The sequence below is a fragment of the Rutidosis leptorrhynchoides genome, chromosome 8 (assembly GCF_046630445.1).
Source record: "Rutidosis leptorrhynchoides isolate AG116_Rl617_1_P2 chromosome 8, CSIRO_AGI_Rlap_v1, whole genome shotgun sequence".
Lineage (NCBI taxonomy): Eukaryota > Viridiplantae > Streptophyta > Magnoliopsida > Asterales > Asteraceae > Rutidosis > Rutidosis leptorrhynchoides.
Window position 1 is genome coordinate 58,437,368 of NC_092340.1, and position 23,663 is coordinate 58,461,030.

The 23,663-nt window shown below is 31.6% G+C and overlaps 4 protein-coding genes across 6 annotated transcripts; 1 reads left to right on the forward strand and 3 right to left on the reverse strand.

The window, feature by feature from the left end:
- Nucleotides 1–217: 217 nt before the first annotated feature.
- Nucleotides 218–1,996, reverse strand: LOC139862529 (diaminopimelate epimerase, chloroplastic-like). Its single transcript, XM_071851148.1, has 7 exons — nucleotides 1,602–1,996; nucleotides 1,330–1,497; nucleotides 1,022–1,092; nucleotides 850–907; nucleotides 584–763; nucleotides 394–478; nucleotides 218–282 (listed from the first exon to the last, which is right to left on the reverse strand). Exons 1-7 carry the CDS (start codon nucleotides 1,881–1,883, stop codon nucleotides 218–220), a joined length of 909 nt encoding a protein of 302 aa, XP_071707249.1. The 5' UTR covers nucleotides 1,884–1,996.
- A 6,345-nt stretch (nucleotides 1,997–8,341) lies between these two features.
- On the forward strand, nucleotides 8,342–10,712 carry LOC139861958 (diaminopimelate epimerase, chloroplastic-like). Of its 2 annotated transcripts, none has more exons than XM_071850486.1 (9): nucleotides 8,342–8,736; nucleotides 8,841–9,008; nucleotides 9,246–9,316; nucleotides 9,431–9,488; nucleotides 9,575–9,754; nucleotides 9,860–9,944; nucleotides 10,056–10,115; nucleotides 10,217–10,290; nucleotides 10,360–10,712. In XM_071850486.1, the coding sequence occupies exons 1-9, from the start codon at nucleotides 8,455–8,457 to the stop codon at nucleotides 10,402–10,404; spliced, it is 1,023 nt and encodes a 340-aa protein (XP_071706587.1). In that variant the 5' UTR covers nucleotides 8,342–8,454; the 3' UTR covers nucleotides 10,405–10,712. The 2 variants fall into 2 exon arrangements, with proteins under 2 accessions (XP_071706587.1, XP_071706586.1); XM_071850485.1 differs by having other exon boundaries at nucleotides 8,343–8,736; nucleotides 10,365–10,712.
- Nucleotides 10,713–11,904: 1,192 nt separating this feature from the next.
- Nucleotides 11,905–16,027, reverse strand: LOC139861309 (ras-related protein RABE1c-like). 2 transcript variants are annotated; one of them, XM_071849685.1, is made up of 9 exons: nucleotides 15,879–16,027; nucleotides 15,627–15,728; nucleotides 14,200–14,272; nucleotides 14,008–14,108; nucleotides 13,845–13,910; nucleotides 13,655–13,752; nucleotides 13,437–13,499; nucleotides 12,302–12,394; nucleotides 11,905–12,198 (listed from the first exon to the last, which is right to left on the reverse strand). In XM_071849685.1, exons 2-9 carry the CDS (start codon nucleotides 15,697–15,699, stop codon nucleotides 12,115–12,117), a joined length of 651 nt encoding a protein of 216 aa, XP_071705786.1. In that variant the 5' UTR covers nucleotides 15,700–15,728; nucleotides 15,879–16,027; the 3' UTR covers nucleotides 11,905–12,114. The 2 variants fall into 2 exon arrangements, with proteins under 2 accessions (XP_071705786.1, XP_071705785.1); XM_071849684.1 differs by having other exon boundaries at nucleotides 15,627–15,770; nucleotides 15,879–16,023.
- A 4,109-nt stretch (nucleotides 16,028–20,136) lies between these two features.
- LOC139861560 (uncharacterized) lies at nucleotides 20,137–22,974 on the reverse strand. The gene is made up of 3 exons (XM_071849990.1): nucleotides 22,406–22,974; nucleotides 21,227–21,735; nucleotides 20,137–20,836 (listed from the first exon to the last, which is right to left on the reverse strand). Exons 2-3 carry the CDS (start codon nucleotides 21,632–21,634, stop codon nucleotides 20,402–20,404), a joined length of 843 nt encoding a protein of 280 aa, XP_071706091.1. The 5' UTR covers nucleotides 21,635–21,735; nucleotides 22,406–22,974; the 3' UTR covers nucleotides 20,137–20,401.
- Nucleotides 22,975–23,663: the final 689 nt, after the last annotated feature.

Sequence of the window (23,663 nt, forward strand, 5' to 3'; positions counted from 1 at the left end):
CCAATTAACTGGCCCCAAATCAACAAATAAAAACCCTAATTTCAAATTCGCCGTAACAGCAATGAGCTTAACTTCTCAACAAAACATCTCTCAAACTTCATTCCTTGATCGAAAAGAAAGCGCCGTTCTTCATTTCGTCAAGTATCATGGCCTCGGTAACGATTTTATAATGGTAATTTAGCAATTCCTACTTTTATCAGTTTATGTGTGTAAAAGACTAACCAGCACCACGCTCCCATACACGCATCTTTAAATGTGTCCGAGAGAACACTTGCACAAACTCTGTGAAAATAACAAACGGGAAAAGACAACAAAAAGACAAAATTAAGAATTTAATAATGTTTATATTGGTCCATATATTAAACAAACTACTACGAGTTAAAAAAAAATGACCTGTGTTAGTTCGAGCTGGGAAGACCGCATGATGTTCAAATTTCGGACCAATATCAGCCAAATTCAATTCATCAACCACCAAATTCTGTTTGCAAGCCAACACGAGTCACCATCAGACTTCTTTGTTTCGCTTGGCATCCAATTACCAATAAAAACAAAACTTTGCTATATATAAAAACTTGATCAATACCTCGTTTTCATCACTACCGAAAGTAACACAGTGAGGATTTCCCATACTGACACAAGTAACATTCCAATTTACACCATCAACTTCAATTTTTGCTTTCACAACAGATTGATCTTTATTTGCAGGTAATTTAGTGGGTACATATGATGCCTTCAACACTGGCTCACCCATGTCAACTTTGACCTGAAGTAACAACAACAATGAATCTACAGATCACTTAAAATACGTTGTAACTGTATTTTTTTAATAAAATAAACACCAAATTTTACCTTCCCATCATTTTGTATCTCAGGTATGATCAACCCTGCACCAGTATGTACTGTAAAGCTGCAATTTCGGCAACAAAGATGTATAAGAATATGATCACGTGTGTGTAACTTGCATCTAAGCTTAGCATGGTATACAAAACTTCCATAGTAGAAAGACACTTCAAAAACATACCTTTGCCTTCCGTTTAAGTTACTGAGATCTGAAATAAATTTTGCAAAGCAACGAACTCCATTACCGCACATCTGAGAGAAAAAAAGAAGTTATATATTAGAGCTTCAAGTCACATTAGAGGCAACTCACAGAATATAGATTCACTTATTTAAAAACCTAATCATCGTTTTCATTATATCATTGTACAAACACTTTTGTTATCCTACATTAAAACATACACAAAATTCAACAAATCTACATGAATCGATCAAGTGAAACGTGATCAATAACAATGAAACGAGTAGACGAGTAAATAAAGACAAATTTACCTCTGGTTCACTACCGTCCGAATTAAAAATGCGCATAGTATAATCAGTCCCATTCCATCCAGGCATTGCAAATATCACTCCATCAGCTCCAATACCAAAATTTCTATCACATAACTTAACAGCTTGTTCCGGCGTAATTTTCGGTTCGGTCGAATCCAGATTATTAACCTACTTATAATTATATTCCACCATTACGTACATTAAACAAACATATGTAAACAATAAACAATAAGTTATAGTCAACCAATGAAAGTGAGGAATTGCTAAATTACCATTATAAAATCGTTACCGAGGCCATGATACTTGACGAAATGAAGAACGGCGCTTTCTTTTCGATCAAGGAATGAAGTTTGAGAGATGTTTTGTTGAGAAGTTAAGCTCATTGCTGTTACGGCGAATTTGAAATTAGGGTTTTTATTTGTTGATTTGGGGCCAGTTAATTGGAAGGTGAGAGATGAAGATTTGAAGGGAGAAATTGATGATTGAGAGGTGGTGGAAGCTAATTGAATGTTTGAAGGTGTGAACGGAGATGAAACGATGGCGGCGATTGACATGATAGACGACGGAGATGGTGGTTTTGTGCGGCGGCGCGAAGGTGGAACTTGAACAAGGACGTTGATCGTTTAATTGGAAGGGCTTTAGGAGTTGTGTTTGAGTTCAAACTGTTTAATCCAATATCAACAATCATTAATTATTAATTAAATTGAATTAAAATAAAAAAAAATGGAGTGAACACTAAAAGCTTGGTCTTAAATAGCATAATTACTAGTATGCAAAGCCCGTGCGTTGCACGGCTTGTCCCAAATATTAATATTTTGATGTTCATGTTTTGATGGTTGCATAATCGAGCCAGCTAATGTTCTTAAATGAGGTCCATGATGTTAATACGTAGATGAACTTCTTCCATCATTTTAAAGTTGCAATGCATACACTATCCGTGGACATGGAAGCAGTTTGTAAGCACAACACCAACAGTTAGGCCATTATGAATTCTAAAACCAATTTCAAACGTATATAACCACACAAAATCATATATATTAGAAACCAATTTTTTCAAAAAATTGTTCAATTTGCTACTAAAATTTCATTCTCATTTTACACACACCAATAAAATAAAATAATTTTGTGTTTAATATCAACAACACCATTTGACATTTCAAAATTTACATAAACATAAAATTCTATTCGATTTAAGTGTCAACAGTCATATGTTTTTAAAGTACTTGTGTTGGTTAGAGTATGAAATAAGTGTTGTATACACATATATAAAGTTTAAATTTATACCGAGTTATGTAAAATATATAATTCTTAGTTATACCTAAATTTTATAAATAAATTTCTTAAATGCAATACTTCATGGACAACTATTAAAATCTTTTTATATTAAATAATTTATTAAATTTTCTTGTAAGTGTATCTTAATCCTACATCTATGTGATTAAATAAAAAACTTATGTTCAATACTTGTAGATTCAAGGGAATTTGTGTAGCACTATATATGAATTGAAATGAAGGTCCATTTTATTGCTTTGAATGCTTTATTTAAAATTAAGTATCTTTGAGTTTATATTTTAAAATGTCAATTTTTGACATTTTAAACCTCTATTAGCATCTTATGTCATTTGGAGATTCAATTTACTTTCAGGACATAGTGGTGTAGAAATAAGAAAGTAAAGTTTTTTAAAAGAACAAATATATTCAATTTAAGATGAAACATATATAATATGTTCATTGCAATTTTGATAAAGCGGATGATTAATATGCATGGTCATGAGTTATAAGCTACTAAACCTAAACATCATTAAAAATTGTCGATTAAAATTACATACCGATTAGTAGTTAATTGATTTTTATGTAGTATACATGCTCATTCTTAGTATTCCATTAGTATAGGGTATGACATTATCAAACGATTTAATTTATTGAAACTACACATACTTATGGTCAAGTTAAACCTAAACTTCTTTAAATATCGTCAAGTGAACTTATATGGTCATGAGTTAAATACGATTTACATTATGGCAATTGATATTACAACTATGATAATTTTTTTTATATATTGTAGACGATATTTTTACCATACTTACTCATAGCATTTAACCTTTAATTAAACATGCATTTTTGACTTGGGAGTAAGATATTAATATTAGGAAGTACTCCATTAAAATGATAACGGTGTTTGGATAAATAGTTAGGCACAATTAAATCTAACAATGATTCTAGATAAAATATGCATTTTGAGAATTAGGAAAAAGAACGTAAGACGAGTTAATTTTTTCTAATCACGCATAACTATATAAATAATAATTATAGTGACATGTATACCAATTATGGTCTACTTTTGACATAACAATATAAATATTAATAAAGCTAGAATAATTATAGTTATGTATATTATGAAACATTTTAATTATAGTACCAACTAAGATCAAAACTAAAAGAATTCATAAAACAGTTAAACATTCATGAACTCTTAGCATCTACATGAATAAATCAGAATGATGGAAAATAATATAATAAAAAAATATCACTACACTTGTGAATACACTAAAGAGATTCTATATTAAGATGAATTGACAACTCAAAATTACCTCAATATATGCTTAATTGAAAAAAAAAACCCCGAAAACTATTCAAATAGTCGCTTATTAAGATGAAGATTGATATGGTTGAATCGTATAGTTGATGCATGTGAAAATGAAATTAACCGTAGTATTTATAGATAACACTTGCCCTTAACTGAATGTAGTTAATGGTATATATTTAGCACTTTACGAAGAATATGAAAAGATCATTTTTAATAATAAGTTTTTTCAATTAAATTTAATATTGCTATTTAAAATGCATGAGTTATAAAGTGTTTCAAATTCTTACATGCGTTGAAACCTATAAATGCAAGAAATTGAAAGGATAAGTCTTACTTTTATATGAATATAAATATATATCTAACTTAAATATAGTTAAAAATAAAAATGTATTTTTGAATTAGAGTAAAATTAAATTATATATATATATATATATATATAATATTGATAATTAAATTTACACTCTTCATTTATTAATCATATTTACTTTTCTAGGAGTCACTTTTTATAGATATATAAATATAAATATAAATATATAGATATCATTAAGTATATTCAAATAGTTTTGTCACTAAATGTAATAATAGAAATATAAACGTGCATATAATAGTTTAATCGCGAAACTTAAATGTAAAATATAAAGTAATTATTAGGCTTCAATATTATGTAACTTAAGTTAGTTTATTAATATATGATATCACAATTTATGTACCTTAGTTATTAATATATGATATATTACTATGAGGTAATTCATAGTTTCTTTTATGATGTAAATACATTTAATACACCATACTTAATATAATAGATATATAAAAATCAAGAGTTAAATTATTCATAAAAGTGTTTATGGCGGGTAAAAATCATAAGTAAATGAATGAAATTAATGGACTAATTTATGGCAATGGGAGTCAAAATTTAGTTATATATAGATAATCTTTATCTGTTTGAATGAAAGTAGCTGTAGCTGGAGCTGGAGCTTATGAGATAGAGCTGGAGCTGGAGCTTATTTTTTAACCTGGTAGTTGAAGCTTATTATTTTTTATAAGTGTTTGGTAAACTAGCTGGAGCTTATTTTCCAGTTCATAAGCTCTACTTTTTTTTTTTCATAAGCTACTAAAAGTAGCTTATTTTTTCAGAGCTTATGATTTTCATAAGCTCTACTTTTTTCTCTACCAAGGGTGTGTTTGGCGCAAGAGCTTATGGGAGCTTATGAGAGCTTATGAGAGCTTGAGCTTATGATTTTAATAAGTTTCAAGTAATAAGTTTTGTTTAGTAGACATAAAAAGTAGAGCTTATGAAAATCATAAGCTCTAGAAAAATAAGCTACTTTTAGTAGCTTATGAAAAAAAAAAGTAGAGCTTATGAACTGGAAAATAAGCTCCAGCTAGTTTACCAAACACTTATAAAAAATAATAAGCTTCAACTACCAGGTTAAAAAATAAGCTCCAGCTCCAGCTCTATCTCATAAGCTCCAGCTCCAGCTACAGCTACTTTCATTCAAACAGATAAAGATTATCTATATATAACTAAATTTTGACTCCCATTGCCATAAATTAGTCCATTAATTTCATTCATTTACTTATGATTTTTACCCGCCATAAACACTTTTATGAATAATTTAACTCTTGATTTTTATATATCTATTATATTAAGTATGGTGTATTAAATGTATTTACATCATAAAAGAAACTATGAATTACCTCATAGTAATATATCATATATTAATAACTAAGGTACATAAATTGTGATATCATATATTAATAAACTAACTTAAGTTACATAATATTGAAGCCTAATAATTACTTTATATTTTACATTTAAGTTTCACGATTAAACTATTATATGCACGTTTATATTTCTATTATTACATTTAGTGACAAAACTATTTGAATATACTTAATGATATCTATATATTTATATTTATATTTATATATCTATAAAAAGTGACTCCTAGAAAAGTAAATATGATTAATAAATGAAGAGTGTAAATTTAATTATCAATATTATATATATATATATATATATATATATATATATATATATATATATATATATATATATATATATATATATATATATATAATTTAATTTTACTCTAATTCAAAAATACATTTTTATTTTTAACTATATTTAAGTTAGATATATATTTATATTCATATAAAAGTAAGACTTATCCTTTCAATTTCTTGCATTTATAGGTTTCAACGCATGTAAGAATTTGAAACACTTTATAACTCATGCATTTTAAATAGCAATACTAAATTTAATTGAAAAAACTTATTATTAAAAATGATCTTTTCATATTCTTCGTAAAGTGCTAAATATATACCATTAACTACATTCAGTTAAGGGCAAGTGTTATCTATAAATACTACGGTTAATTTCATTTTCACATGCATCAACTATACGATTCAACCATATCAATCTTCATCTTAATAAGCGACTATTTGAATAGTTTTCGGGGTTTTTTTTTTCAATTAAGCATATATTGAGGTAATTTTGAGTTGTCAATTCATCTTAATATAGAATCTCTTTAGTGTATTCACAAGTGTAGTGATATTTTTTTATTATATTATTTTCCATCATTCTGATTTATTCATGTAGATGCTAAGAGTTCATGAATGTTTAACTGTTTTATGAATTCTTTTAGTTTTGATCTTAGTTGGTACTATAATTAAAATGTTTCATAATATACATAACTATAATTATTCTAGCTTTATTAATATTTATATTGTTATGTCAAAAGTAGACCATAATTGGTATACATGTCACTATAATTATTATTTATATAGTTATGCGTGATTAGAAAAAATTAACTCGTCTTACGTTCTTTTTCCTAATTCTCAAAATGCATATTTTATCTAGAATCATTGTTAGATTTAATTGTGCCTAACTATTTATCCAAACACCGTTATCATTTTAATGGAGTACTTCCTAATATTAATATCTTACTCCCAAGTCAAAAATGCATGTTTAATTAAAGGTTAAATGCTATGAGTAAGTATGGTAAAAATATTGTCTACAATATATAAAAAAAATTATCATAGTTGTAATATCAATTGCCATAATGTAAATCGTATTTAACTCATGACCATATAAGTTCACTTGACGATATTTAAAGAAGTTTAGGTTTAACTTGACCATAGGTATGTGTAGTTTCAATAAATTAAATCGTTTGATAATGTCATACCCTATACTAATGGAATACTAAGAATGAGCATGTATACTACATAAAAATCAATTAACTACTAATCGGTATGTAATTTTAATCGACAATTTTTAATGATGTTTAGGTTTAGTAGCTTATAACTCATGACCATGCATATTAATCATCCGCTTTATCAAAATTGCAATGAACATATTATATATGTTTCATCTTAAATTGAATATATTTGTTCTTTTAAAAAACTTTACTTTCTTATTTCTACACCACTATGTCCTGAAAGTAAATTGAATCTCCAAATGACATAAGATGCTAATAGAGGTTTAAAATGTCAAAAATTGACATTTTAAAATATAAACTCAAAGATACTTAATTTTAAATAAAGCATTCAAAGCAATAAAATGGACCTTCATTTCAATTCATATATAGTGCTACACAAATTCCCTTGAATCTACAAGTATTGAACATAAGTTTTTTATTTAATCACATAGATGTAGGATTAAGATACACTTACAAGAAAATTTAATAAATTATTTAATATAAAAAGATTTTAATAGTTGTCCATGAAGTATTGCATTTAAGAAATTTATTTATAAAATTTAGGTATAACTAAGAATTATATATTTTACATAACTCGGTATAAATTTAAACTTTATATATGTGTATACAACACTTATTTCATACTCTAACCAACACAAGTACTTTAAAAACATATGACTGTTGACACTTAAATCGAATAGAATTTTATGTTTATGTAAATTTTGAAATGTCAAATGGTGTTGTTGATATTAAACACAAAATTATTTTATTTTATTGGTGTGTGTAAAATGAGAATGAAATTTTAGTAGCAAATTGAACAATTTTTTGAAAAAATTGGTTTCTAATATATATGATTTTGTGTGGTTATATACGTTTGAAATTGGTTTTAGAATTCATAATGGCCTAACTGTTGGTGTTGTGCTTACAAACTGCTTCCATGTCCACGGATAGTGTATGCATTGCAACTTTAAAATGATGGAAGAAGTTCATCTACGTATTAACATCATGGACCTCATTTAAGAACATTAGCTGGCTCGATTATGCAACCATCAAAACATGAACATCAAAATATTAATATTTGGGACAAGCCGTGCAACGCACGGGCTTTGCATACTAGTAATTATGCTATTTAAGACCAAGCTTTTAGTGTTCACTCCATTTTTTTTTATTTTATTTTATTTTAATTCAATTTAATTAATAATTAATGATTGTTGATATTGGATTAAACAGTTTGAACTCAAACACAACTCCTAAAGCCCTTCCAATTAAACGATCAACGTCCTTGTTCAAGTTCCACCTTCGCGCCGCCGCACAAAACCACCATCTCCGTCGTCTATCATGTCAATCGCCGCCATCGTTTCATCTCCGTTCACACCTTCAAACATTCAATTAGCTTCCACCACCTCTCAATCATCAATTTCTCCCTTCAAATCTTCATCTCTCACCTTCCAATTAACTGGCCCCAAATCAACAAATAAAAACCCTAATTTCAAATTCGCCGTAACAGCAATGAGCTTAACTTCTCAACAAAACATCTCTCAAACTTCATTCCTTGATCGAAAAGAAAGCGCCGTTCTTCATTTCGTCAAGTATCATGGCCTCGGTAACGATTTTATAATGGTAATTTAGCAATTCCTCACTTTCATTGGTTGACTATAACTTATTGTTTATTGTTTACATATGTTTGTTTAATGTACGTAATGGTGGAATATAATTATAAGTAGGTTAATAATCTGGATTCGACCGAACCGAAAATTACGCCGGAACAAGCTGTTAAGTTATGTGATAGAAATTTTGGTATTGGAGCTGATGGAGTGATATTTGCAATGCCTGGATGGAATGGGACTGATTATACTATGCGCATTTTTAATTCGGACGGTAGTGAACCAGAGGTAAATTTGTCTTTATTTACTCGTCTACTCGTTTCATTGTTATTGATCACGTTTCACTTGATCGATTCATGTAGATTTGTTGAATTTTGTGTATGTTTTAATGTAGGATAACAAAAGTGTTTGTACAATGATATAATGAAAACGATGATTAGGTTTTTAAATAAGTGAATCTATATTCTGTGAGTTGCCTCTAATGTGACTTGAAGCTCTAATATATAACTTCTTTTTTTCTCTCAGATGTGCGGTAATGGAGTTCGTTGCTTTGCAAAATTTATTTCAGATCTCAGTAACTTAAACGGAAGGCAAAGGTATGTTTTTGAAGTGTCTTTCTACTATGGAAGTTTTGTATACCATGCTAAGCTTAGATGCAAGTTACACACACGTGATCATATTCTTATACATCTTTGTTGCCGAAATTGCAGCTTTACAGTACATACTGGTGCAGGGTTGATCATACCTGAGATACAAAATGATGGGAAGGTAAAATTTGGTGTTTATTTTATTAAAAAAATACAGTTACAACGTATTTTAAGTGATCTGTAGATTCATTGTTGTTGTTACTTCAGGTCAAAGTTGACATGGGTGAGCCAGTGTTGAAGGCATCATATGTACCCACTAAATTACCTGCAAATAAAGATCAATCTGTTGTGAAAGCAAAAATTGAAGTTGATGGTGTAAATTGGAATGTTACTTGTGTCAGTATGGGAAATCCTCACTGTGTTACTTTCGGTAGTGATGAAAACGAGGTATTGATCAAGTTTTTATATATAGCAAAGTTTTGTTTTTATTGGTAATTGGATGCCAAGCGAAACAAAGAAGTCTGATGGTGACTCGTGTTGGCTTGCAAACAGAATTTGGTGGTTGATGAATTGAATTTGGCTGATATTGGTCCGAAATTTGAACATCATGCGGTCTTCCCAGCTCGAACTAACACAGGTCATTTTTTTTTAACTCGTAGTAGTTTGTTTAATATATGGACCAATATAAACATTATTAAATTCTTAATTTTGTCTTTTTGTTGTCTTTTCCCGTTTGTTATTTTCACAGAGTTTGTGCAAGTGTTCTCTCGGACACATTTAAAGATGCGTGTATGGGAGCGTGGTGCTGGTTAGTCTTTTACACACATAAACTGATAAAAGTAGTCTGTGTATTCACTGTTGGGTAGTTTTTTCTTAAATTTTATATATAAAAAATGACCTTATATGCAGGGGCAACTTTGGCTTGTGGAACTGGAGCGTGTGCAGTTGTTGTTGCTGCAATACTTGAAGGTCGTTCCGAGAGAGTAAGTGTATAAATTAGTGGGTTTTTATTTGTGAAACTGTTTATATCATTATATATATATATTTTTTCGTATAGAACTGTACTGTTGATCTACCTGGAGGACCGTTGGAGATAGAATGGAGGGAGGAGGATAACCATGTATACATGACGGGTCCGGCTGAAGTTGTATTTTATGGATCTGTTCAGCTATAGAATGTTCAACATGTGCGAAATAATTGTTTCCAATAATTACTAGTTAATTTAAAGGGCCTTTACAGAGTTTTTAGTTGGTCATCTGCTCATGTCTTTTGTAAACTTCAATTTATCTGGTAAGCACAATTTGTTGTATTTGCATTATTATTGATGATGCCAGTAACCTAAACTTATTTTCATAAAGTGGAATCTTAAAGTAATAATGGCCCAAGTTGGTTTTCAATATGTGTTTCATAGACACTGTAAGTTCTTAAGGGATTAGTATAGAACTGTTCATCGGTTTACTTTTTGATTTATTCAATTTGTTTCTGATTTATACGATTCGGTTTGTTCAGATTTAAAATTTTTGGAGGCTAAATTGAAAACCAAAGCCGAATTTCGTTTCAAAACTGAAATTGAAACTGAATCAAAAAAACTGAAATACTCAAAAGGCTGTAATTTAACCAATACAATAGCAACAAATCGATTTTAAATTCAACTTTTGATTCTAAAATCAATTTTTCATCTATATTAGTAAATAACGAGGAAAATAAACCTGCGCTTTGCTGCGGAGTGACTTCGGCCAGTCAACTGTAGGTGGTTTTGAACGGTTAGCAATCGGTTAATTGAACGTTTAAAAAATAACGGAACAAAAAGGAAGTGAAAAAAGGTTGTAAAGTAAAGGGGAAAATACTTTCAAAGTTGGAGGTATTTACCGGGCTGCTACTGCGAATAGTGATAGCTCATGAGGATTAGCATATTTATATAATTTTCCGGTTGTCAGCTTCGGGGACCAATCGCTTAACTTGTGCGCATCATGAGGACCAACGACATCAAAAAAAGTTTAGGGGTAAACATGCAAATTGTACATATCGCAGGGACCAAAGGCATAATTTTGTCTAAATAATAAAAAAAAAAAAGGAAACGATAAAGATGTCCTTGTGAATAGTGTATGCTCATGCCAAGTAGTATTGTTGTATATGTATATATATGTATATTTAGTATACTATTAATTGAATTCAAAGTGAATTCGTAAAAGTGAAACCAAAAATCAATAATCAAATTCAAATTCGGTTTGTTTTGTTTTTTCAGTTTTCATTCCGTTCGATTTTCGGATTAATCGATTTGAAACCAAATATTGAACGCTCCTAATCCAAATATTGTTTTGGTTGGATTAGACACCCTATGTAATAATCATTGAGCCAATGTGAATCCCACCCAAAACTTGCCTGCTTTGAAAGTTGAAAGTTGAATCTATGACAAAATTCAACTACTACTGCTTAAAAAATTACAATGGGGCAATGCCGCGATGAGTAACACATACAAAAACCCCTCGTGTTAAGAATATAGTAAACTACAAACATTCAACACACGATAGTTAAGAGCAGATATACATATTACTCAACATAAGAAATAATGATTAACGACAGGTAACAATGAAAGATGTATTAATCGATATCTCATAATAGGAACCAACTTTTGAAACACAACGTAACAGGATAAAATTTAAAATGCTGAGAAAAATACAAGCAACTTTTAACGTTTGTTGCCATAACAAGATTAGTATAATCAACCTCATGACGTTTTTGTCGAAGCTGAGAGTTGAACCCTTGCCTTCTTTTGTCAATATGACTAACCTTTTCTTATTTTCCAATTAAGAACCACAGCATGCTGACTTCTGAGCAGATTCAGATGACCCTGATGCCTGACCTTGTTGATTAATCTTAATGGTCTGTGGCTGCAATTGCAGGAAAACAAAAAACATAACAGAGCTTAAATTCATGCAGGCTTAACTATAAATAAACTTGCAATATGAAGTAAAATTGTTAATATTAACATACCTCAGCCTTCGTGTCGGTTTCTGCAAGTCTTTGTTTTATATCCCTACCAATAGAGAAGAAGACCTCCTCCACATTCAAATTCGTCTTCGCACTCTGTTAAATGCTAATGTAAATTACTAAGGCTGCGTTTAATAATAAAACAAAATGATTAAGGGTTGAATTATTCAAAGGTCCCGATTGAACCTTGGTTTCGAACGAGAGTAACCTGCTCGATAATCATTTTTGATAAACTCTATAAATGGGGCCAAATTAATGTATTATCATTTTAAATGAATAAATAAAAGATCATATTATCATTTTTATTTTTTTATTTTTTTTGTAGGCGTATATTTGTACGTAGGTATGTCTTTTTGTAGGTATGTAGCTAGGTTTATGTACAGTTATTTGTTGGCATGTATATAGGTTTATGTATTTATGGGTGTGTGTGTGTGGGTGTGTATATGTGGGTGCGTGTGTGTGTGATGGGTGGGGGTGGGTGGGGGTGTGTGTGTCTCGTATCGTTACTGTTTGGATTGGTATTCTCCTAGCTGTGTGTCTTCGGGGATGTCTACCGTAAAGATGCATGTGTGGTGTTTGATTTTGTTACGGGTGGTTGGCTCTTTGCTTGCGCAACAAATACCACCTGGCATGCCTTTCGTGTTCTGTTTACAAGGTCTCTTAATTTTAGTGTACCTTTTTATTTAAAAAAAAAAAAAATTCCTTTTTTTTTTGTCGGAGGTCCACTCGGAAGCAATCTCTTTATCCGCCGAATAAAGAGAAGGATGACTTTCTCCACTTTTGAGATCACTCTTGATGGAAAAAGGACTTGTTTTTACTCTCGGGTAGGGGAAGGATTGTCTACATCCAACCTCCCCCATACACCACTCAGGTGGTATTGGGTTTTGTTGTTGTTGTTGTTGTATTAAATAAAATAGTTGTGCTGAATGGTTAAGAGAGTACTTCAGCTATAAATGGTCCAATACAAATTGCTCAAGGGTTCAACATCATTGTATTCACAATGTCACAAACAAATGCACTGCATGTTGAATGGTTCAACATTCAGTGCTTAATCATTCAATTAAGAGGTAAATAAACACACCCTAAGTCATATACAGTATTTAAAACAATATAATAACAGAAACACGTAGTTACTTACAGTCTCAAAGAACTTGATGCCATACTCGTCAGCAAGTGCCTGACCCTTCGCGGTAGGAACGGCCTGTGAAAGATGAATGAATTATGAATTATGACACACTTATGACATATTACATATAGTCATATATACATATATATGATATGATAATATGAATATGGGTATCAATAAATATTGTGTAAATGTCAGAATGTGCGTAGATAGTAAGAGGGGAAGCAAACCCGTTTGCTTTCATCCATGTCAGCTTTGTTCCCAACCAATATTTTGTTTACATTATCAGATGCATGTTGTTCTATGTTACGAATCCAATTTTTGATGTCTAGACAAAGATAAGAAAAGTGGGTTTTAATAAATAGTTAAAGCACGAAAAGTAATGAAATAAATATATTTATTAGAGTTATAAGTGATTACTGTTAAATGATGATTCATCGGTTACATCATAAACCAGCAGAATACCCATGGCTCCACGATAATAAGCTGCATAAAAGTACACATGGATTATTATATTTTTATTTTTATAAATATAAATATAAAATCATAACATGAGAAGAATAAAGACTATTCTTCTACATACCAGTTGTTATCGTCCTGAATCGCTCCTGACCAGCAGTATCCCAGATTTGCAATTTGATTCGTTTTCCATCAAGCTCAATGGTCCTTATCTTAAAATCAATACTATATGACAACAATTATTATGTTACAACCCAAGATCAAACATACTTAATGGTAACAAGCAATTAATATTTAAAAGTTTAGATATACATACCCTATGGTTGTAATGAAACTAGTGGTGAAGGAACCATCTGAGAATCGTAAAAGGAGACAACTCTTACCAACACCTGCAACAATTCATTAAATGATGATAATAAGACTTGCCTAATGGCCACATCAAATAAATATATAGTGTTTTTATGATACAAATATCTGAGCAAAGAAACTAAAAGCATCAATGTAATATGAAGCAAAAAAAATATCTTAAGAATGTATGGAGTGTTATCTTATTGGTGTGCAGTATGTGATAAAGAACAAAAATAAAGTAGCTCTCTTTATATATCTAATATCAAGGTGTATAGTAAGATAAGTTGTTTATAACTATATAACAGAAGCACTCTTATCATATAGTAGATCCAAGTCCATGGCTTATTTCGGGTTCACTCGGAGATTTGGCAACTGGGGAAGAAAATGAAAAGAATGGAAGATTATAAATGTGCCTATGTTAATGACAGTTTGGTGACTATAAAAACACTTAACAAATGTGTATACGCTAACATGAATAGGTGTTGTTTGTTTTTCAGTCTGCAGATCTTATGTTTGTGCGCCCGTAGACGTTTATACTGCAGTAGACGTTTATACTGCAAACTATTGGTTATTCTAAGAACGTAAGATAAATTAATGTTATTCCGTCCGCAAACTAGCAGACTTAGAAATATACTTCCAAGTGCTGCAAACATGATTAAGTTATTTTGCAGACATAAAAAAAAAGACAGTCTTCACTATTCAACATACATACAGACCTTCACATGATCACATCTTATCTACAAAAATGGTCCGCAGATCTTCAGACAAAAACATCTTAAAAAACAAACAACACCAATATGATAAAAGTCCACATCTTATTTGCTAATCTGGCTTGACCACTCAAAAGGCAATCAAAGTTTCCCTCTTTGATAGCCACACATGGTCCGTACACAAGCATCCAAGCGTCTAGAAATTTTGATTGGATAGGTGACCTTAAAGTCCGAGTTAATGAAACTTGAGACCATAACAACACTTAGCGAATGTGTATACACTAATATGACCTAAAACATGTCTAACTTCCACACGGGTACTTTCAGGTACACGCCTATCTCATTTGCAATTCATTCACCGATTTACACAAACATGCAGCTTATTATTCAGGATTTTGCAACGTGAAAACCACCAGATGCTTATTAAATATTATCCTTTACAACACAGTTTAGATCAATCGTTTAGAATCATAGCCCTAATCAAAAAGGGGAAAATCAAAAATAAAACGTTCATACTTCATCTTACAATGTCATTGCAATTGCAATTAGAATCAAACACAGGCTAATAAATCTCACAGCTATATCATACACACTACACATATATGCTTAAATCAGGATTCAAATCAATAACAAAAATATGCATATAGTAAAGAGGAAAAACAAAAAAAAACAAAACAACACATACCACTATCTCCGATCAAAAGAAGTTTAATGAGGTAATCGTAATCTGCTCGAGCTCTAGCTGGTGGGGCCGCCATTTAAAATTAATCAGATTTGAGCGAAAACCCTAGAAAAAAATGTCAACTTCTTATTGTAATCTTTTCTTCCTCTGAGCATACAAAAATCATTAAGGAAAATTACATAGGAAATTCATTGTATATATATATATATATATATATATATATATTAAAAAAGCTAAATTTAAATTAAAACTTACCAGATACCAGATCGGAATGAAAAGAGAGAAAAGAGATCTAAAAATGTGAGATGAATTTAAAAAATGAGATGAGAAGCCCTCTCTGACACGTCAGCACCCACCAGTGTTCCGTCGTTCAATTACGGTTTAAACCTTTTTTTTAAATTAAAAATAGATAGATAGATAGATTACTAAATTAAAATTAAATTAATTATATTTATGTAATTTACTCCGTAATTCATATGTATTTCTCCATGGTTTATATCTCAATCGTTGGTCGTTGATTTACGATCCATACACCATTGGATTTCGTCACGTGTTTTCCATGATTTGTATTGAAAAGTTATTAAAATTATGGAAAAAACATCAAATTACAAATATTTCTGGTCAAACCTTTTGTCCCGATTAACTTTAATTTAACTAGTGAAATGACATAGGAAAATTACAGGCTTGTTTAAACGAAATAGTTTAATGATATATTTTAGGTATTAAGTGAACGTAAATGCTAAATTCATTTAGTTTAATGACCCGTAGAACCACATAGTCCGACTAAAAAACTCGTCAGCTGAGCATTTCATCAAACACCTAATATGCATATTAGACAATTCACATCCAATCATAAGAGATAATATTGGTTGTCATTTTATTTTAAAAGTGTGAATTAAAATATAAATTTAGAATCGGTTTCCTTCTACCCAGCTTTTATATATTCTCGTACTCAATTCAAAATAATTAATTAAAATTATTTAATTTTAATATTTAAAATAATTATTAATAATATTTGATAATAATAATTAATTAATAAAATTTAATTTTAATTCAAAATTATTTAGATTAATGACATCACCCACCATACTTAAATTTTTTTTTTTTGTTTTTTGATATTTTTTAACAAACAAATTAATTTAATAATGATATCATCATTATATAATATAATTTTAATAGAAATTATAGATAGATAGATGGAAAGTGATTTTTTCACCTATCAAATAAGCCTACAAATTCTAATACAGTGTCTGTTAAGATTATGAGAAGTGTCATATTAAAATTCTTTCTTCAAATCCTGATTAATAGGTTGAAAAAGTAAGTTAAATCATTACCCTTATTAAATGAATAAACAGTTGTATCGAAAATATGTCGTGGATTGTTTAAATAAAGTGTTGCATTGACACCATCTACGATACGTGGTTGGTGGTCCAAACTTATCTCCAAAACAAAATGTTAAATTTCGATGTGATTGATTACGTTATTTATTTATGTTTTATAGAACAACACCATTTTTGGTGACATTATTGCGTAAACAGATTCAATAAAGTGGACCATTATAAACTTTAATGTGCATTGTCGCTTGGTTCAATGCATATGTGTTTATCTACGAATTTGCTAAGAGCGCTCCCAACCATGACATGGTTTCTTCCAGGACTAACCAATCATTCAGCGTCACATCAGCACCTCCATCTCACTTCCTTCCTATGACTAAACCTAGGACTAAACACTCCCAACAAAGACACTACTCCTTCTATTTTTTATTTTCTTTTTTAATTTTTTTATAATATCAAATAATTACAATTTTTTGTATAATAATAACTATAATTAATATTATTAACTTTAATTATTAATTATTAATTATAATTATTAAACTAAATTTAATTTAAACTTAAAATATAACTTGATTAAAATAATGTAATAGAAGTACTCTATTTACCACACAAATTGTGGGACCAAAACTAAAATAATACTAAAATTATCACTCACACTCACGTCCACTCATATTTCATCTTCTTTCATATCTTCTTCCTGCTAAATTAATACATGCTAAATTAATACATTCACAGCCATTTTCATGGCTTTCAAGCTCCACAAAAATAAAAATAAAAAAATAAAAAGAAAAAAGCTTTATGGTCGAAAATGGAGAAAATCCCGTCCTCAAATATGCTCAAACTGGACGAAATCGAAGCAGATGGAGCTGGGCGGGTTGCTGGGCGGAAGCTGGGCGTCCTCCGTGCCAACGGCGCCCAGCCTAGACGGCTGTGGGCGGAGGAGCTGGGCGGACCGTTGGGAGCTCCCTAAGTATCGCATCTTGTCCTGTTAGATCTAGTGCCGAAGTCAATATTCTTAATCACTAGTGGCAAAGCACAGTTTCTAAAAATGATATCATGCCACGGGATAACACTTGGAACACATGAACAATATACTAGGTCTATAGTACATTCTACAATAATAATAAACCCTGCAAAAGTTGGATTGTTTATAAGGTTATTAAGGTACTAGTCTGCAATTAAATTTGAGTTGAGTTAACTTATTAAATGAACATTTTTAAACTTATAAGTATTACTCCGTATATAGAGTAATAGATAGATGTGGTGTCAGCAGTAGAAGTCCCGAAAGAATTATACTCCACTGCCAATCCTAATAGTAGTAGCAAGTGCCACCATAAGTCAAAGTGTAGCTCCGCCAATGCATCGACGATAGGTAATGTAAAAATGAGATTTGCTTATAACAGAGATTTTAGTATATAACTAGTCCGGACCGGCCCTCGCGTTGCGGCGGAGGCTTTCGGGTTGCGTATTCATATTTAACGTAGTGTTGTGTATTTAAAGAGGGGAACACGGCCCATGTGTTAAGCGCCGTTTTAGATGTCGTTGTCTTAAGCATTTTTTAAAAAGTATCCGTTTCGAACGTAGTTAGTTTTGTTTTGTTCAATAAATTTTTTCGAGTGTAACGGTGTTGTCGGAAAAATTTAACTCGCGTCGAGCAGAAAGATACGGGCTGTCGTTGTGTTTAGTGTTTTTTAAAAAGTGTCCGTTTCGAACGTGGTTAGTTTCGTTTTGTTCATAAAATTATTTCGAGTCTGACGCTGCCGTAGAAAAAATTTAACTCGTGGCGAGCGGGAAGATACGGGTTGTCGTTGTGTTTAGTGTTTTTTTAAAAAATTGTTCGTTTCGCGTATAGTTAGTCTCGTTGGGTTAGTAAGATTTTTCCGAATTGAACAGTGGTCTCGGAAAAATTTAACTCGCACCGAGCGAGAAGATAGAGCCCGTTATAAATTCGGGTGGAATTAGTTTCTTTTATTTTAATAAAATTATATATTTACACTTTTAACCCCCTGAAAAAGTGTAAACTTGAGGGGTCGTTGTGTAAATATAGCCGAAGCTGAGGGACCGGTTGTAATGTGAACGCAAACTCAAAACTACAATCCGATATAACTGAAACTACAAACATTCCTACCGCATGTAGTATATATATATATATATATATATATATATAAGTATTAGTATTAATTAATTATCATCCATTAATGCATATGAACAGAGGCGAACCAGAAATTAAGGTCAAGGGGGCTCGATTTTTTATAAACCGTAAAATCATAACAAATGAACGTTGTGGTCACATCCTTTGAACGATAGTACCAATTTCTTTTTAGTCTTCAACCAATCTCTTTCTCTTATATTGGTTTTCAATAATAACAATGGTATCTCTAACATTAAATCATCTCAAACTAATGTAAATTCCATTAAATTTATTGAATAACAATGGTTAAACTTGAGTTGTTGAGGGTGACTGAGCACCACCCAGTCCCCCTTGTCTCCGCCACTGCATATGAACCGTGATGATGACGACCATGACGACGACAAAGATGTCACAACTTAAGTAGCTTATCGGTCACTTGAGTAAATATAAAGCATCTTTTATTCCTTTCCTATCTATCAATTTTGTTTTCTTCCATTTTTTGGTGAAGAAAAATTCAAGAATAAGAACAGCAAGCTAACTGCAGTTTGATCATTGATCATTAGTTAGTTTGTTTTCAACTTAAAAATTGGTTTCTTTTTCTGTTTGCCGTTTGAACATAATACTTATCGTTGCGACTAGATAATGTAAGAGATTAAACTAATCCATCCACATACATACCTAAATTATCTATATAATATATGTATAGTAACTTCAATTCACAAAGGCAATTACCTTTTAGCTCTTCGAATCATCATAGTAATCATGAACACAGAGTACTATTTACTTATGTTGTATTTTTTAATTCACAGCTTCAGTTTGTACAAAATCAAGTTGGATTAAGAAAGAAGTGAATAAGTGAATTTTGATGAGCTTGTTTGAGAAAGAGATCAAAATAAGCTTCAAAAATGTAGTTTACTTGATTATAACCAATGAGCTGGGGAAATAAGTCCAACATAACACCCCCTAATAAGCCCTAACAACGAATACATATCTTGTCAAGTTGATCTCAAAAGCATAAATCCATTTACTGAAGTCTGAACACACATCATGAACTCACGAAGCTGACAAACAAATGATCGTTATGCAACAATAATAACAAAAGATCCATTTTTAGCAAAAGAACGACGTAAAGCATCAAACGCAATATCTACAAAATCAAAGTAACCGTACTGGTACAGACACCAGATTAGAGTTAAGACCACTCACACTAGCTTTAATCAAGTCATGCTTAACATTAACCAACAAAACTGAAACATTATTTATTTATTTACAAAAAACAAGTAACAAGGACCAGTTGTGACAATTGCAAAAAACTAGGTAGCTTCTGCAACTGATGAGAGATGCAAGCTAGTTCCATACCTCTTAAGAAAGCTACTTCCACATAACTGATCTGGATTTCCAACATGAAAATCGATCCGAGGCTCGTGTTGTCGAAAATCAACCATCTCCTCCTCATAATCAAGCATCTTGTAACCCATGCCTGACGAATTTGAATTTCCACCACGTTTTCTAACTTGTTTTTTGTCTTTACCTTTGCTTCCCTTGGATGATTTACTTCCGCTCTTTTGTTTGTTTCTTGAATTCTTCTTGCTGTGCCTTGAAGATCTATTGTTTGTTGTGACGTGTGAAACTGAAGTAGGAATTGGGTCGTACACATCCGGGGCCCACTTCACTGTTAGCTTCACTGGTGGAGCAACTCCCCTTTTTTCACGACTACCTTTCATGGCTGATACGGGCTTCATATGGGTCTGAGAAAAAAAAAACTACTATGAGCATGATCTTATAATTGTACGGCATCCAATCCAACAAAATATTTAAGAGGGGCACAATAGGCAAGTTGGGTATCAGATGAATGGGTCAATTGTGATTAAACAAAGGTACGAAAAATAACCATTATCATAAAATCTGGAGATTTTTTTAAAAAGGCAATATTTTTATAATATTTATAGAAATATAGTCTGAGCAAATTGTGTATTTAATCCACTTCCCAATTAGCTAATTTTCTTATTTTACCCGTTAGGCCTTTTAGAGAAAAATGTAACCCAAAACAAACTCAGCATAAAAAATGAATAAAAACTGCCACATGTAACAAAATTTGATTCATAAATCCAGCAATTATAGCATAAGCAAGCACTTACAGTCGTAGGTGTCGAATGTAAGCCGGATGGATCGAGAGATTTATTGTTGTCTCCATGTATTAATAACTCACTCGAAATGGCATTTTGTGGAGATAATGTCTTACTTGATGAAGAAAATGTTGCACACTTGCTAAGACACTTTTCGGGAGCTGGAGTCGTTGTTTGGTTACAATGAGACTTAACATACGTGTCGTTTTCCTGAAACTCACAACTTTGATGGGGCAGGGAAGAACTTAAATCCTCTTCTGTGGCGTCTTGAATTTTCAGAAACTTAGTGACATCAGCACTGAGTTCATCGACAGAAAGAACACTGAGAACTGCGTGAGTAGATCCAGGGGTATTCATAGACAACCTATGAATATCTTTTATCTTATCAGTTGATAAACCAATGTGAGAGCAAATTTCCATAAGCAACAATCAAGAGCAGCAATGAGTATGCTAAAAGTTTGAATTGCGGGATGATTAGGTGCCAGTATTAACGCTCCAAAAGCGATATTTTCTCGAGAGATCTATAAAAAAATAAAACTTTTTAGCCAAATTAGTAAAACATGATAATTTGTAAACAAACAACAGTAATATAGACCTAAACCGACATTCAATATAACCAAATATATGCCATATCTTGGCAAATTCCTCAGAGACTTTTAGATCTTGAAACATTTCCATTTTAATATTGTTATGATCAACAGATGAAAAGTCAAGAACCATTAATAGTTGTCGGCTTTTAGTAATTAATTATAAAAGGGTTCATACTTCATATATATGCCCAGGAGCATACATTTTTTTTGAAAGGCAAGTTGTCAGCATCACCCAAAATGGACTTAACCACCTTGTGGCACGCACGCACTTTCGGAGGAAACCCGAATCGCATTGCATGAACCCAATCCTTAAAACATCCCGAGGGGCAGGCGGACAGGGTTTGAATCCTGAATGGATCTGGGAGAAAATCCCCGGGGTTAATCTGGAGCTCCATATTTCAGGCAGATCCCAAACACAAGGTGTGGGGATACCTCTGGGGCAAGCCTGCAAAGGTCCCAAGAGCATACATAGAAAGCACAATTACAAGGATTCAGCTCAAGATATCAAGTAATACATGTACTAATTATGAATTTCAATGCTTTAATCCCACATATAGATACAACTCCGAAGTTAGTAAATACGGTTATAATAAAAGTATACCTTAATACAGATCTCGCTTCTCCAATATCTTATGGCGGTTTTCGATATCGATCTCGATTTCGAATTTAAACGGATACAGCTAATTGACCGTGATGTATAAACAGATAACCGGAACAATAAAGTAGTAGAACTAAATAAACGTAATTAAATAAACACGACGAAAATTAAACCGATTGTTAACTAAGATTACCACGACGATCACTTTTTTCAAGACGAGGTTTCATACGATGAGAACACGAACGACCTACATAAAAACTATTAGACAAAGGAGGTATGGTAGATTCAACCGCGCGCACCGAAGGCATTGTTCGATGCTAAATGAAACCCTAATTTGTTAAACCAAATGATAGTTGTAATTAATCAAGCAGCAAACCCTAATTTAAACGATTCGATTACAAATTCGATTAGATCTAAAGGAGTGTATAGAGATCAGAGGAAGGAAGAAGACATGATTAGACTGATTACATGAATTTGAGGATCGAGAGTTGATGATCGGAATCGGAGAACATGGCGCTTATATATGGGGGAAAAAAACAAGGGTTTGCCGGAGATGTACAGATATAGATATTTGTTTTTTGTGCAGGGAGGATTTATATTAGGTGTGAATGGATAATCCAGAAACAAATTATTGTGCACGAAATGGCTTGGTCAATGCCCGCGTTTCCTAGAGTAGAATTTGGTCTGGGCCTGTTTGAATATCTATGGGCCTGTTCTAATATGAATGGGCCTTTAATGGCAAATTTGATGTCAAAAGTTTTTGAAAAAAGTGTGTATTTCATATTGAAACTCACTAAAGTCACGCCATAAGAGTCGACAGGGACACTCAAGCACTATATTTCATATGGAAACTCATGGTAAGAGTTGGATGTATGTAAAATGCCTTCACTGAATACTTCGTATTTGACGGGAACAAGACTAATCCCACCGTGGCAAGAGGTGCAAATTATTGACACAAATGGAAGTCGAACTTGCGTTACCATTCACGCCTAAGCGCGTTGGTATTTTGTGTCAAAAGTTAATATGAGGGTTTTTTTGAATATGATATGATATGATGAAACTGGAATATATACTTATTATTTTCGAATGAAACATGCAAAAATCACATAAATTTTACAAACATATTCTCTCACAAAATAATGTGGTAAATGTAATTTTATTCTCTTATTGCCGTCTATGGTAAAACTCATATTATTTCTCTCGATATGCTTGAAGGCTGTTAGGATCCCCTAATGGTCATAAACTTGAAATTTGGGATTGT

Excerpts from the sequence above, each read along its gene's own strand:
- LOC139861560 (XM_071849990.1), bottom strand. The coding sequence starts at position 21,634 with ATGGAAATTTGCTCTCACATTGGTTTATCAACTGATAAGATAAAAGAT. Across the intron at positions 20,837-21,226 it reads TACATTCGACACCTACGACT|ACCCATATGAAGCCCGTATC; the intron begins GTAAGTGCTTGC and ends TTTTTTTCTCAG.
- LOC139861958 (XM_071850485.1), top strand. The coding sequence starts at position 8,455 with ATGTCAATCGCCGCCATCGTTTCATCTCCGTTCACACCTTCAAACATT. Across the intron at positions 9,489-9,574 it reads AGATACAAAATGATGGGAAG|GTCAAAGTTGACATGGGTGA; the intron begins GTAAAATTTGGT and ends TTGTTACTTCAG. Across the intron at positions 10,291-10,364 it reads TTGAAGGTCGTTCCGAGAGA|AACTGTACTGTTGATCTACC; the intron begins GTAAGTGTATAA and ends TTTTTCGTATAG.
- LOC139862529 (XM_071851148.1), bottom strand. The coding sequence starts at position 1,883 with ATGTCAATCGCCGCCATCGTTTCATCTCCGTTCACACCTTCAAACATT. Across the intron at positions 764-849 it reads AGATACAAAATGATGGGAAG|GTCAAAGTTGACATGGGTGA; the intron begins GTAAAATTTGGT and ends TTGTTACTTCAG. Across the intron at positions 283-393 it reads CCCAGCTCGAACTAACACAG|AGTTTGTGCAAGTGTTCTCT; the intron begins GTCATTTTTTTT and ends TTATTTTCACAG.
- LOC139861309 (XM_071849685.1), bottom strand. The coding sequence starts at position 15,699 with ATGGCGGCCCCACCAGCTAGAGCTCGAGCAGATTACGATTACCTCATT. Across the intron at positions 14,273-15,626 it reads TCTTTTGATCGGAGATAGTG|GTGTTGGTAAGAGTTGTCTC; the intron begins GTATGTGTTGTT and ends GAATTGTTGCAG. Across the intron at positions 13,753-13,844 it reads CGATGAATCATCATTTAACA|ACATCAAAAATTGGATTCGT; the intron begins GTAATCACTTAT and ends ATCTTTGTCTAG.